General features: G+C 40.5%; 1 protein-coding gene across 1 annotated transcript in view; it reads right to left on the bottom strand.

The window, feature by feature from the left end:
• Window positions 1–15,488, bottom strand: part of adgra3 (adhesion G protein-coupled receptor A3) — a 28,481-nt gene continuing 12,993 nt past the window's right edge. Inside the window, exons 3-19 of the mRNA XM_086165807.1 lie at window positions 14,431–14,502; window positions 10,120–10,191; window positions 9,933–10,004; window positions 9,224–9,384; window positions 8,437–8,650; window positions 8,003–8,167; window positions 7,040–7,241; window positions 6,746–6,895; window positions 5,881–6,039; window positions 5,628–5,795; window positions 5,205–5,409; window positions 4,848–5,056; window positions 4,576–4,700; window positions 3,763–3,886; window positions 3,144–3,289; window positions 2,236–2,331; window positions 1–1,727 (exon numbers count right to left, since the gene is read on the bottom strand). Coding sequence (XP_086021933.1) covers window positions 284–1,727; window positions 2,236–2,331; window positions 3,144–3,289; window positions 3,763–3,886; window positions 4,576–4,700; window positions 4,848–5,056; window positions 5,205–5,409; window positions 5,628–5,795; window positions 5,881–6,039; window positions 6,746–6,895; window positions 7,040–7,241; window positions 8,003–8,167; window positions 8,437–8,650; window positions 9,224–9,384; window positions 9,933–10,004; window positions 10,120–10,191; window positions 14,431–14,502 — 3,784 coding nt within the window. The 3' untranslated portion in view covers window positions 1–283. The remainder of the gene's footprint in view (window positions 1,728–2,235; window positions 2,332–3,143; window positions 3,290–3,762; window positions 3,887–4,575; window positions 4,701–4,847; window positions 5,057–5,204; window positions 5,410–5,627; window positions 5,796–5,880; window positions 6,040–6,745; window positions 6,896–7,039; window positions 7,242–8,002; window positions 8,168–8,436; window positions 8,651–9,223; window positions 9,385–9,932; window positions 10,005–10,119; window positions 10,192–14,430; window positions 14,503–15,488) is intronic.

Genomic DNA, 15,488 nt, shown 5'->3' on the forward strand with positions numbered 1-15,488 from the left:
AAATAATTTCTTTATTATTGTTTGAACAAACTAGAAAACTCAAAAAAAGACCCACAGTATGAACTGGGCCACAGCTCTGAACATGCAGCTTCATATACAGATGGAATAATCGTTACAAAAATAGATCATTTACAAAAATACAACTACAAAGAAGTTGAAGTGGTGGTAATTTCCAAAGAGCTATTGAAAAAGGGTATAAGAAAAAAGAAACTAACAAAAATTACATTTCACAGTTTCAGGGTGAGGACATATTCCTATGCAGTCTTTGGGATGGAAACTGTTCCTACACAGTAGTTTCATGTTTCCACAAACCTGTTTTAACACTGGCTGTGCTTTCTGAGTTCATTAGAGGTACTGTTTGTCCATTTGCAAGCAGTGTGGGTCCATTCTCAGTGACAAGGTTGAGCCCATATGACTTTGACTGAGTCTCTACTTCTGTGCTGCTAGGATGTTTAACAGGACCAGAGTCTTTACTCGAGCAGGACATGGCAGCGGTCGCCTCCTGATCAGCCTCTACAGTCACCACAGTCCCGTTCCCCAGTCTGCCGCCTCCCTTATCAGTATGGCGAGAGCGGCGCGGCAGACTTGCACTGTCACTGCTGTCTTGCTGTAACTGACTCTGATGTCGTTCTCTGTAGGCCATATAGGCAGCTCGCCGGCTGTTGCGTGCTGCCAAGTCATAATGGTGGTGCCGCCTATGGGGGGCACTCTGAACACTGCCCTCCACACTGGTGGGCACATCAAAAGCATATTCTCGTAGCACTGTTAGTCGACTTGCCCGGTGCGCCCGTGCTCTATTTTTGTGATGCCTGCCACTGTGTCCATTAGTGACAGGTATTGGGTTATTCATGTGGCTCATCGGTCGAAACTGTAACTCCACTGGTGCGATGTGCATTTTAATTTCATTGTCGACTGAATGCTCAGTAAGGCTGTTGTCCAAAATGGCTGCTCCACTGGCTGCGACTGGTGCAGAGTGAGACTTGCACTGAGCTGCCTCTGCATGCAGGTTGGTCAACTTGCTACCCTGGGCGGAGTTGCGCATGCTCGGAGCACTTTTGTTTGTGTGGGAAGAGTCTGCACTGCTGTGGCCACACTTTGTTGACTCCCCATCTGCCTTGTTAACAGATCCTATGGCAGAAGTCATTGCCACACCTGGCTGAGGCAGAAGAGCTTCCTCCTGAGCAAAGTAGGCACGTCTGCCAGAGCAGCAAGCCTGTGACCAATAGCGCCTCATATCCTGGCGGTTGACACAATGATGGGCCACCATGAATGCCCCGAGTGCCAGTGCAGCCACACCAAACAAGCAAGTGAAAGCCAGGTCCAAGGGGTGGTCCTGTGATACCGCCATGGCTCCAAACACCCACAGGGCTGTATATAAGCCCAGTGCCACAGCTACACCCATCAGCTGAGCAGCGAATGTGTGTTCATTCTCCAAGGCTGAGAGGGGAATGGTCCGTGAGGCGGACATTGTGGAGGATGCTGCCTCATGAGGCTGAAGCTGGAGTGTGAGGGGATGGGAGTGGCTGCTGGGACCATCAACCCCTGAATCACTGTTAGTTAAAGCCAGATGCTGCTGCTCCTCTGCTGGCTCCTTCAGCTCATACCGGCGTTCAGGGTGCCTGCGCAACTGAAGCAGGATGCTGAGGAAATACATGCAGTCAACAAAGATGATGAATCCCACGGGCCCATAAAAAGCACCAATGCTGGGCTCCCAGGCCATCCAGCAACTGGAAAGAACACAGACACAAAAATGTTTAACATTAGCTTTTCATGTTCTATAACAGTGTTTCTCTTAAATTTACCTTCCTACATTTCTATCTAACTACACATCACCTGTTCTGTTTATAAGAAATTTAGTTCAAGTGACTTGAAAGCAGATATAAGTGCATATTACCCAAATATTCAGCCACATCGCACAGACTCCACAACTGCCCTTTGAGAGAGCACCATGGATGTAACCATCTGTGAATGGCCAGTATTTGCCTGTTGCTTGAATGCACATACCATAAATGTATTGCCATTATCAGAGCCTCAGGGGATAAATGATTACTATTCTCATAAATTTATGCATTCTTGCTCTACCTATGCAGTAGAGGCAGTGAACAAGGTTATGGAAGTTCCTGACTGTTTATGCACATTAAACACGAATGTCTAGACTACATGTGAAACCATTTTCCCAAGCACATAAACTGAGGCACAGGATCTATGACTGCTTTCTATACAGGGCCTACTTACTAAGGCGCAGAGGTCCGGCTGCCATAGTTTTTGATGTTTGCTGCTGCAGTGATACCACAGACAATGGTGGGTATCCCTCCACCGATCAAGTAGAATCTGTTGGAGGGGGACAGGGATGAGTGAACAACATGCAGAGATTCATCAGACCTCCATACTGACACCCTGTGGTAATCTCCCCAACAAACACAACCACTTGAAAATGACAATCACATTGGTTTCACAACCACTTGAAAAAGACAATCACATTGGTTTCTACAAAAGTAAATGAATTTCGTATGTCAAAAGTGATGTGTGAAATTGGTCACTCTGTCTGCCTTTACATTTTGAAGTGTTAACCCTCTTCATGGAGATCATTTTCCTTAATTTCTTAAAGTTATTTTAGTGACAATCTAGTGAGTAAGACAGAGAGACCACAGCCACAATCTAGGTGTAGAAGTATTTTTTAAAATGTTCTATTCTAGTGATCACGTCGCAAAACAACCGAGTGACCTGATTGCTTTATCAAAGAGAAAACGCATAAATGTGAACATAAGAAAAGGCATTTAAAAATGAGATGGCAAAAACTGCTTAAATCTCTCAGGATATGTAGAAACCCTGATCATTATTAGACTGTGTAAATGAAAATTTTCCACTGAGATGAAAATCAGATATCCATGTGAAAAAAAACCTGCATCTAATTACGGAGCAAGATGAAGCAGCTGCTGCTATTATTGTTTTTCCTTTCAACATAAGGACATAACAGTTTTAATAACTCTCTCCAGGGAAAGGAATCAATTTTATCTTATCTTATTAGTCGTGACCAATTTCAAACATTTGAAGCAGCAAAAATTCAAGAATCCACACTTTTTCGGTGAATTGCTTTTCCAAACTGTCTTCTCTGTTGCAAACTGAAAGCTGCAACGTCATACCTCAACATAGGTCGAGGTGGTGGTGGGGGTTCATCCAACTCCTCGTAACGCTTGGCTTTGCGTGTTACCTGCTTATAGATGTTGCGTGCAGTAACACCTGCCCACAGAGCTGTTGCCAAAGTGGAATAATGTAGCAAAATGCCAACCTAGACAAGAATGGAAGATTATCTGTCAGCTAAATATCAAACCAAATCAATAACCACCACTGAATTCCTTTGTCAGAATGCATTTCTTATGTTAAATTAGGTTTCACACAATCAAAATAATAGAACGCGGGACTCCCAAACTTGAATAAGATATTGTTCGAGCAATTGTGTTGAGAATTTGTCATCCTCCACCACACTATCCATAATACAAACTCATGCAAGAGAATCAAATAAACAGGACCTGATTTAATGAAAAATGAAATGTTCAGCACACCGTGCATGCCTTAAGGCATCCATTGTATCTTTCAATGCATCTTCTGGTGTGCGTCCTTACATTTTATGAGGAAGCAAACTCTGCAAAGGCAACTTATCTCTTTTTAAGAATGCCCCAAAAATGCAAGAATGCAGACTATTATGTTTTTTTATGGAGAACATGGATAGAGATATTGCATATACTGTTAGTGAATACTCACTGCTTGGCAGACACTTGCATAGTGTGTCTGATTGATGCCACCAATGAAAACGCCACAGGTGAGAGTGATGTGGAAGCACAGGTTGATCAACATGTGCCAGCACTTGCGACTGACATGGACAGACCTGAAGTCATGAACAAAGAATAACTAATATGAATGTCTGGAAGATATTGCCCCACATTTCACGCAGTGAATGTTAAGCCGATTTTCCATTTCTATCATGCTCATTCTGTGGCACATTTTTAAGCACATCGTAAGCAAACAAAAAAATGTCATGATTTCAATAAACAATGCAGAACTAACTGAAATTCTATAATGAAAAAGATCATTTTTATTCATCAAGGTTCACAAAACAAACTAATGGGGAATTTGATAATTTCCTCCAGGTTAAGGGATAAATGTAGGGTAGGGTCTGTTTATTCGAATTTCTGTTGTGTTGGCTTAGCATTGAATAAAGACAGCGCTTTACCTGGCCCATTTCAAAGTATGGGGGTCATTTCACCCAAAAGACACTGAGGGCAAATTATGATTTCACCGATTATGTACACTATGCAAAGCAGAGATTGCTATTACCATCTCAGTATGGATTTAACAACTAGGTCTGTGGAACAAAGTGATTGAGCCGGGCCACAGTAATTCCTCATCACAAATTTAAGAACACAAACTGGTTGAACACACAATAATGCCCAACCCTAACCTTTTCCCTCAGTTTTGATTACATTCTTTGTCCCTAGACACTCTGGTGGACAGTGGTGTCAGTGACAAAAATGATTTACATACGTGATTTTTTTAATAAAACACAGACTGTCTTACCTGTGATGGTAGATGTAACTGACAATAATAGTGAGCAGGCAGAGAAGAAGAATAATGATGGTGGCATAGATGACAGGATGGAGTGGCTGGATGCTGGGGGAGAAATAATCTACACTGCTGAGGTCCTGCAAACATGATAAGAATTTCAGGTCTAACTCACAGCTATTGCAGGAATCAGCTTTTGATGACTGAAAAAAACCTACTTAACTCATTAAATCATGCCTTATGCTATTTGTAAAGAAGTGAAAGGATATAATGATCAGAATTCCTACCATTAGCAGTCCGTAATTGCCAAGGGAGTTACAAGATATGGTCGTAAAGTTGTCATGGTGGCCCAGGATGCGGCAGCCATCACTTTGCCATCCTCCCTGGCCTCCCACCAGGCTAAAGTTCCAGCAGGCGGACATGGCATCTGAGCCATGTGCAAATCGTCGCAGGGTGACGTTCACAGGGGTCCGTAGGGCATGTAGTGCAATACCATCTGAATGGAAACACCAGGATGTAAAATGCCATTGTGTGCCCTGAGTGCTTGTTGAATTCTCATTGTTTTTTCACATTTAAATACATGCAGGTATATCAAATTAATATCAAAAGAAAATTAATGACTGAACTGGAACATTTCAACACACCTATCTTTGCCATGATGACAGGGGTGGCCACACTCCTCTTTCCTCCATCAGCCAGCTGGGAAGAGTCTCCCGTGGATGGAAAAAACTTTCCATTGAGGAAGCCCAGTAGATGCAGCTTGTACACGGTGTCCTCCACCGCGCCAGTGAGTGGTGCCTGAGTAAAGAGACCCTGAGGAAGCTGCAGGGACGCCTCAACTATGGTGCTCTGCACAGATAAAAATCAATTGAGTGGATAAATCAGTCTAATGTTGTTGTTTTTTTTCCAACTTCTAATTTATTATGATGATTATTTGTCTTTAAATTTGTGGATGAGTTTTGACAGCCAATAGAACATTGCATTCATGTTCCGTGCAATTAAAATAACCTCTTCTATAAACACTGGAGCGGGTGTACAGAAAGGAAACATCTGTGCTAGGAGCTGACCTTGTGAAGAATGCTAGAAAAGGCATTGGTGGTGTTGCATTTGAAGGTCAACTGACGATCCTGACCGGGCGGGCGCTCAGGGATGGGCCTCTGAAACAACATGCAGGTCATGCCATTCCACTCGTTGGCCCTGACAGCGTGGGCCTCCAGGGCTATATTGGGGGATGTCTGGGAAGACAAAAAGAACAGTAATATCTGACATTGCTTCTCAGATATTACCAAACTATGCAGCACTGTTGATAACAGGACTAACCAGGGTGAAGGCATGTGTGGAAGCAAGACGTTGGCTCGCTATCTTTTGGATGCAGGCGATGATGCGGGAACAGGCCATGGCCTCCCGCTGTGCAATCCACAACACCCGCTCATCTGCCAGCATCATATTACTGGCCATGCTTATCATCACCTCAAACAGCTAAAGGATGAGACACGAGTAGACACAAGAGTAAACAGGGATAGAAACATACACAATTGGCATGACTTAGTCATTACTATTGCTCTGATAAAAGGACACAGTGCAACACAATTTTGCCATAAACATTTACACCCCAGAGTCAGAAAATAGTCGTATTTACAAATGCATTGAGTAAAACTATAAAGAAATATCAAACACAACTTCTTTTTAATGTTAAACAACACAAAACACATGTTTAACACAGCCTTGGTTACAACTTCATGAATATTGGAAGCACATTTCAAGCATGTTGACACCATATTAAACTTGGATATGCTTTCAACCACAAAAGCTGCTTCCTTAATGCATTTGGAACTTCTTAATCTCTCCATTACTTTTACAACTACTTTTTATAAGTCTGCAGCTGTGCTGAAAGTCATGACAGGCATCCTGTCTCATACAACACAATGACAACAAACAGCTGTGCAGCATTAATCTATTTGTCCTTCAGTGTGAAAATGAGCCAAATTTGAGCACACTCTGCTCTAAATATAGCTTATAAAAAAGAAGGTCATTGTTTGTTTTTTTCTGCTGCCAACTTCTACTCTACTGATACTGATTTTCTTAAAAAAAAAAAAAAAGAGAGAAAGTTTAACCCCTTCTAATGTTTTGAATAGTGGAGTTGGCAACTGGGGGAAAAAACAAATCTTGCTACCACTCTACTTACATCCTTGAACTTCTCGACAAACTTTCCAATCTTTTCAATCATCTCTGCCACAAAGATGATATCCATCTTGTCTGAGAAGTTGGCAGCATCCTCTGTGTAAAACTGCAAGCGACTGGCCCTGTTGACAACGTTGCTTTCATTCAAAGGCATCTGGCAGATGTCAGACATAGAGAATTAGGAATTTTTTGGTAAAGTTGGAATGAAAAATGCTAATAATTTTGCAGCACAGGTAGATTCAATAGAGTTTCATGTCAGACACCATCAGCACACGAGCAGATAAAAAGAGGCACACACCTGGTTGATGACATGGAGAAATCGAGTAACATCTTTCTGAAACTGGCAGTGGGAGTAATCCCCCTCAGCCCATATCCCATCGCGGTTGCAAAAGCGCCATGCACGCTGCTCCTCGCTCGAGCTGTCAGAGTTGGTGCCTGCACTTAATGGTAGTCTGTTACAGGGGATGTGTGCTCTGATCCCAGCCAGGGTGCGAGGCCACCTGGAGGGAGACCAATCAGTTATTAGTCCTGTTTCCATCCCTCCCTCAGACAACAAGTAAAGTTGCCTCAATTGACGTTTTAGTTTTTTTCAACTGAGCAATAACGTTTAAGAAGTAGGTAGTGGTGATTTCTATATTTAACCACAAGGGGGAGGTACTTGCAAACCAACAGCGATGCTGGTACAAAAAGAAAACAATATCATATTGTGGAAATGTGCTTTAAAAGTAAACTATACCATCACGATATGTCTTAACATTTAATAATAATCTGCAAAAAACTGGTTCACTGTCATGGTATATTGTACATGGGAATTATCTATGTGACATTTTTTTTTTCTTTCAGATTCTCTCTAGGATTTGCCACATCAAACCTCGAGCAAAGGGGCCTTGCCTGATTACAACAAAACATTAGAATGTTTACAATATAACCATAATTAAATCTGACATCCAAATCATATTTTCGAAATGGCAAACAATTACTAGCTTTAAGGACTGGGAAATACATTGATTTGCATCGAGTTTGATGCAATTGTGAAACTAAAATCGATTTTTAAATCTTGTGAACAGTGAGAGTTCTAACATATTATAATAAATTGATCACAAGAATGTAAAAGTTTCAGCATCTTGATTTGTCTGCTAATTTTAAGTTGAGATGTGACATTATGGCAATGAAGGACTGAAGAGTTTTATGATATTTTTTAATTCCACTATCCCATCTGACTAGAAGAATTAGTTGTTTGTAATTGTATCTGGTTACTAACCTGAACTCCCCCTTGTTGTTGGAGACCCGTTCAGGGACACAATACTTGGCAGAGCTCTCCAACACAATTATATGGACAGTCCTGGTGGTGTTGCCCCTACTTGTCCAGATCCGACACTCCCAGTTCCCATTAAAACCCGGCTGGATGTTTGAGATGGTCAACGCACTGAAAGAATGGAGAGGAATTCAGAGAGAAACTGATATTGTGGCTGACCTGAGTCCAAGATCACAGCTACGTAGTTAATTCGTTTTGATATGGAATTGAGCTTAAACAATAAAGCAACACTGAAAATTAACATGGCTTTGCAGGCATGAGTTTGTTTGTGTGTGTGTGTGTGTGTGTGTGTGTGTGTGTGTGTGTGTGTGTGTGTGTGTGTGTGACTAACAGAGCAAATGCTTGTGTTTACATTAGGAATTCATCATACATTTTAATACCTTGCAATCATGGAGCAGTTCTGCACCATGCGTTTTTCAATGAAGATACCTTGGGCAGCATCAGGTTTTACTATGCGGCCATTTTGGTACCATAACACCTGCATGTCCTCAGCCACGAAAGACGCCTGACACTGGAAAGGTAGACTATCCCCTTGAAAGACGACCTGACGTTGGGATGGAGTCAGTTGAAAAGATGGCAGCTCAAGCGGTGCATCTACAGGGAGAGAGTCCAACAGTGACAGTGAAAGAATTGTTACCAAGATCTTATTTGTCAGAATAATGTACAACGTCTTGCCTCCCTCTCAACACTTTTTGGACACATAGGGAAACTTAAACGGCCTTGTGCTACTTTACTATTCATGTCAGGTCACTGGTTGCAGCGAGATCTGTGCCATGTATTTCATAATCCCTCACTGTGATGAGTGCCAAACTGATAAGACATGAGCAAGTACAAACAAAGGCAGCATTGGCCTCGGCGGCCCTCCTCTTATCTTGTATGTCATTACACAAGCCCCTTTTCCCCAAGCACCAGCCTGACTGATACCAAAACAGACAAATTAAAGCAGCAGCACACCATTTTGTCAGCAATCCGTATCAATTACTCAGTATGAATTGTATCAACCTTTCAAAATGTCCGAGACTGGACAAATGGTGCAAAACTGTCCTTGAATTGAAGAATCGTCCTTTTTTTTAATCGAACCACTGTTGCACAAAAGTAACTGAGAAAATGCAGCATTCGAAATTTCAGTGTAATTAATTCAGTTATTAAATATATAGGTGTCCCTACCGCAGGTTAGAAGCTCAGGCCTGATGGATGGAATGAGCTGGCCCTGGAGCGACTGGGGATATGAACACTTGGTGTTCTTAACAGCTATGTTCCTGTCTTTGATCCAATGCAGTAGCCAAAGGAGGTTGCAGTCACACAGCAGGTAGGGACTCTGAAACTCCCTACAAATGAAGAGTTATAGAGGAGGAGACTGGTCAAAGGGTGGGGCACAACTAAATATGTTGAGTGCGATATGTAAGAATAAGCTATTTGATGGAGAAGGCAATCTTTGCTTCACAGTTTTTCTACTGGAACGGTGAATCTTCTCAAGTAATGAATGGCTACTCAAATGGATTTATAAGAAATCTATCCGGTAAAACCCTTGCTTTTTTATTAATTTGTAGAACATTTTAGACAATTTTATAACCCCTCCACCAAAAACACTGAAAATATCAGAATTTTTTAAGAAAGACTTTTTTTTCTATTATTTTAGAAAAATTGACCATCTACAGTTGAATTAGAAAACAATTCAGAGAATAATAAACTAAATGCATTACAGTTATGTTTTAAATGTCAATGATGTATCAGTCTTTGTAATGATAACAAAAAACAGGAACATATCTTATTCAAGATCATTGACTTTATTAACTTTCATCGTAATCATTCATTGATGCAGACCTAAACAAATACCATATGAAATTATCCACATTGAGTGACTTGTTATACTTACAATGACTTAAGAGAAACTAGGCTGTCAAAGGTCCCTTGAGCCAAAGAAGAAAACATGTTTCCTGAAATGTTTCTGCAAAAACAACAGATATATTATGCAATGTTGTGGGGATTTTCCCTGCATGTTTCAAACACATCATTATATGAAAACTTAATTCCATAAAACATATAAAACACCCATGACTTACAGTTTGATTAAACTTGTGAGACCCTTGAAGATATCAACATTCAGACAGCCAATGCTATTGTTGGACAAGTCCCTGTACAACACAGAAAAAATAGTAGCTGATTCATTTTTGCAGAAAGACTATTATTGAAAAAACAGAACAATGAGATGTGACAAGAGAATTTTACATTCTCATCCTGCATTGTAACTATAATTTGGGACAAATAAGGTCCAGTTCAGAGGAAAACTGATTACAAAGAATGGATCTTTAACAATATTGTGCTAAAAAAACAGCGGTTTTTAAGCCAAGTTTAGGAAAAGGCATGTCAGGGCAAAGAGCCCAAAAACTCAACTGACAGGTTGATAGTTTTAAAGATGATTTTAGATCCTGTTTGTGTGGGCCTTCGGGGAAGCCAGTGCATCAAAGGCAGAGAAACACTCTGGGAGGTGATTTATCACCTAAGATTGATGTCAAAAGTTTGTTCTTCTCCTCTGGATGTGACCCAGCATGATGTCTGTGATAAACATCAGGTGGATGCAGCTGAGACTTCAATGGCTTTCAGGGAGAATCTGAACATTTTTCGGTTTTTGGAATGGCCTGGCACTGCCTTGAAATGACACTGATTGGCACATATTTAGAAACATCTGTGAAGTTGACCATCCAGTAGTCCCCATTAAATTCACATCTTTCTTTGAAACTCATCAGTTTCAAAAAAGTGCTTTTTTAGGTGTGTTGAAAGGTTTACCAATAATACTAAAACACAACCTGACTCCCTTGATGGTGGTTATCGTTTCACTATTAGAAGTGATGAACAATTAATGAGTCACAATGACTGGTTGATATTTATCAGAAAGAAAAGTTTGAGCTTTATTTGTGAAGTTCATCACATTACCTTCTCAGTACAACACGCAATATGGTGCTTTTCTTGTGGTCTCTACTCAAGACTCAAGTGTATGTGTACAAAATATACTCATTCCTGTGGGTAGTTTGAAACAATTCAATTGAGTCAGTTAGTGCAAGCCAAGCAATGTTGAAAATAACTAAGAGACTGAAATTAAGAAAACTGGAGTTAAGAATAAAAGGGATGTAGGAAAGTCACAATGCAAAATACTACATGATGAATGGGAACATTTCACAAGCCTTGAATATGCAATCATGGTGTTTTAGTGTCAGACAATATTGTCAAAAAAGCCTACTGAGATTTATAGTTAACTCAATTACATCTTCAAGACTTATTCTCAAACCTCAATCACCACTGAATAGAGTCCCACATCATTGAGTGAACATTTTAAGTTTTTGTTGATTTTTTTCTTGAAGTTATTTGACTCCTTAACAGAGAGGTTGCCGAGCAGTCAGAAACTCTGCTCAAAATAGCATTACAACTGGACAAATGAAACGAATAATTGATAAACATCCGAATCAAGGAATGAACACTCGCGTTCAAAGGCGAAGCACGGTGACAGCTAGTCAAGAAACCTCTTTCCAGAAAAGAATAGGGCAGAGCACAACTTCCACCTAGAATCCCACGGTGATCAAGGAAAGTGATAGACCCAGTGATACCAGAGGCTAACATCCAAGCATTTATGTAATTATTGGTGTTGGTCTTCAAGGTATCAGCTGGGGAATTTTCCTTGTGAGGTTATTAGTTCCACTTGGCAGCATGAAAATGCTGCTTTTTTACAGGCGTGCCAAACTGTGCAAGCATAGAGTGTCAGGGGAGGGATAACACAGTGGAAGTGAGAGGAAGGCGGGGCTGTCCTAGTAGCATATATACTGTACTTTTATCTCACTTAACTGCCTGACTTAAATTGGCAAATATACACTGAACATTATGGGCAGAGGAGTTAAATTATTAGTTAACATGGAACACAAATTATCTGGGGGCAAGAAAATTAAACAATCACTGTTTTTGTGCAGCTGTGTACTTGTTCCTTGTTGCCCTACCAGAGAGGTCTCAAATAAGGGATTTCACCACAGGCATGGAGCAATTTATCAGCATGAAGGACTCTTTCGGTGCAATGCGTCAGCTGTTGTAAAAGGTACAAGAAAAAGCTAAAATTGACAGCAAAAATAGTCTGATGCGATTAGGCCGGAGGAGCAGCAGTTCAGCTGCTGGTGGAATGCGGAGTATAGGGGATGAGCTCAGAAGAATCTATAGGGTGTCTGAAAGAGACCGGGTGTTTGATTGTTTTAGTGTGCCTGATGCTGTGTGGAAATAGTGTGTCCATGTTTTGGTCCACGTTAAGTGTGTTAAAGGATACAATTATCTTTTTCCTAAGGGTGTAACCAACAACAGACTATCCAACACCCTGTCTTCCAGGCATAAATTATAAAACCTTGAAAAACTGCACTGCTCAGAGATCAAGTTTTCCTGCTGCTGGCAGGACATGGAGAATCTCATGTGGAGCTTGATGTGGGGAAACAATTTTTGTCAGCATGGATTTAAATTCACAGCGGTACAGATGTAACTTTTGTCTGTAAGTTACTATTGTACTGTCAGCATCATTATAAATAAGATGCAACGATGTTCACTGAACTCTGACAGGAAGTCATTTGGATGATGATGAAGTGATGTGTAATGTCATTATCTAAAAGACAATCCCTATTTGAAAGACTTTTAAACTTTTAAAGACTTTAAAAAAAAAGAAAACTGAGAGGCTTATTCAACACAAGAAGCCTGTAGGATAAGAGGTGAAACTAAATCCAGTTGCCAGAGTAAGATTTGATGCCAGACAAGTGGTTGCCTCTTTTCATATAATCTGAGGTCCAATTAACAATCAAATATCTATAGACGCTGAATTAAGGATCATGAATGATCAAGTCATCAGTAGTCCTTTTTGAGGACAGGAGCACAGGAATTCATTGAAAAAATGAATAAATGCTGATTCTAAAAACAAAAGTATTTGATTAATGGTACTCCAATGAACTCCTTCCCATTTTTCCTGTAGCTTGAAAGAAATAGTGAGAAGGATGAGAAACTGTGGAAGCCAAACCTAGATATAGGGCTCCTGTGTTTACATTCCCAGGGTTCAACAATACCTCAAAGAATCTGTTACTCTCCGTTTCTTTTTTTGTGCTCATTCCCTTTCATAGTCGAGTGACATGTACCCTTTGATATTAACTGAGATGAGTAATGGGGCCAGATTCTTTTGTTACGCAGAAGGACCACACTATGCTGTAGCGCAAGCATTTCCATGTAAGGCTGCAGACCACTTTGTGAGAACATGAGCTTTTCTGACAAGTGGCGTGCTGGAGGCTAACACTTGAATATGCAGGAGACATAAAAGATAGGCATCACTCCATCTCAGCATGCAATGAATATGCAACATGTAGGAGGTTGAAATGAGGAAGAGTGTGAGCCAAGAAGCTGACTACCTTCCTGTCGTGCTCGTATTGCTCTGCTGCTGTAGCCAAGCTCAAGTTTGTGTTGGCAGCGTCTGGGCACTGTCTGATGATCCCAATTCTCTCTCTCCCCCCTCCCCCCCTGCTCCCTCCCCCACCTTTCCTTGTGAACCAGCTTACAACTCTACAGTACTACCCATTTTCCATGTTATTTAACAAAACCATGGATCCTATCTGAGTCTAAAGTATACCTTTAGCAGATATTGATAAAACACAGAGAACTCTTTAGTGCAAATTGAGTGATCGGTGCAATTAATGGTGAATTTACAAATATTTTCAAAATAGGAGATACAGCAAGCACACTTTCAATGTGAAACTATCCTGTTGGATGTGTCTTTGCAATGATTTAAAGTTAAACAGACATTTATAAATTCCTCCCCTCACTCTGAAATTTGTGAGCATGTGAAAGTGTACAGGCCCTCATGCAGACTGCAGCAGTCTCTGGCAGGAGGCCAGACAAAACGAGGCACTAGAAAAAGAGCACTGCTTGACCAAATTCCCTTATGGACACTGGATACATAGTAGGCCTGCAGGACACACATTTCAAATATAGATACAACAGCTGCTTTCAACAACATCCCTGGCGTCAGAGTCATTGCTGAATCCTGTCAAATAGTTTGTAACAAAATCCAATTAGAACTAGAATGTACATGTATGTTCTACACAGCTTGGACACTGTACAGACACTCAAACTAAAAAAAAAAAAAACACCTTGCAATCCAAGGGATTTGACAGTCAAATACAAGAAGCCTTAAGCATGCTGGGTTTCTCTCCAGAAAACTGTACACAACATCTATTCTAACTTCTAGCTGGGCTGGAATTCTTGACTGGCTTGTTGCAAACAAAAAAATAATGTATATATGATAAAAGAATGCAAATATATTTAAGCAAACTTGCATCAACCACATGACACAATTAACTAATACTCACAGTCTTTTGAGTGCTGGTAAGCCAAGGAAAGCTCCTGGTTCAATCCGACTGATCAAGTTACTCCGCAGATCTCTACAATAGAAGGGAAAGAGATAAAGAATTTTGGGTTAATGTGATACAGTAAAAACTACATGTTATAGGACGGTGTTCCCTCTTTTTTTTTTTTTATGATTCACATGTAATAGCATCATCGATTTCACAAACATGACTGTTTGTGGTTTCAAACAATTGAAAAAGTCCCAGGATTCAAAATCAGTAGGTCTGTTTTCACAGTTGCTTGAATATTGCAATTGTTAAAACATTGTTGCTTTAAAACATATTTTAGTAGAATTCCCCCAAAAGAATAAATGAAACACCATCACCGAAATATTTAATGACATGGGTAGCTTAAAATTCAACTGACTTGAATCAATTTCTCTCACTCATAAACACAACCAAAACAGTCATAGAAGCACACACATACACATCCCTTGAAGTTCATAGGTTTGTGATCACAGAATTCCTGTGGCGCTCACCTGTGCTGGCAAGGTCTAGTCATTCATTACAGTCAAGGCTTAGCAGTCTGTCTAGGCCGCACGTGAACCCACACAAAAGGCCTCTGGGTGACCGTGCTTGTTTGATGTGAAGGAGCTGTCATCTCAGGATGAGTAGGTGGTCACAGATATATTGTAGACAAAAAACTCCATTGCTCATTAGAGCTTTTGATGTTAGCTACGAGACCTGGCTTCAAATTGCCGGCATGCTGATAGACAAATGAGGAGTTCGGAAAAATATAAAAGTATTACTAAAACACCCAATTACTGGTTCCCACTCAAGTAAATACACCTGAATCAAAATGTTTTTGAGATTGCAACTGTAATATTAAAAAAATCTTCATGTTTACCAAGCATATGGAGAGAGCGAGAGACCTTTCTTTTTAAAAAAGAGATTGAAGTTTCAAAGCATTTATTGCCACATGTACAGTGTAGAAATGTGTTTCCCTGTACAGTGAGATTCCTACTTTGCAATCCACAGTGCATTTGGATATGTTCTGATGGAAAGAGTGTTAACATTATAAA

Source organism: Fistularia commersonii, chromosome 19 (assembly GCF_037954325.1).
Source record: "Fistularia commersonii isolate RoL2024-O1a breed Wild chromosome 19, RoL_Fcom_v1.0, whole genome shotgun sequence".
NCBI classification, from domain to species: domain Eukaryota; kingdom Metazoa; phylum Chordata; class Actinopteri; order Syngnathiformes; family Fistulariidae; genus Fistularia; species Fistularia commersonii.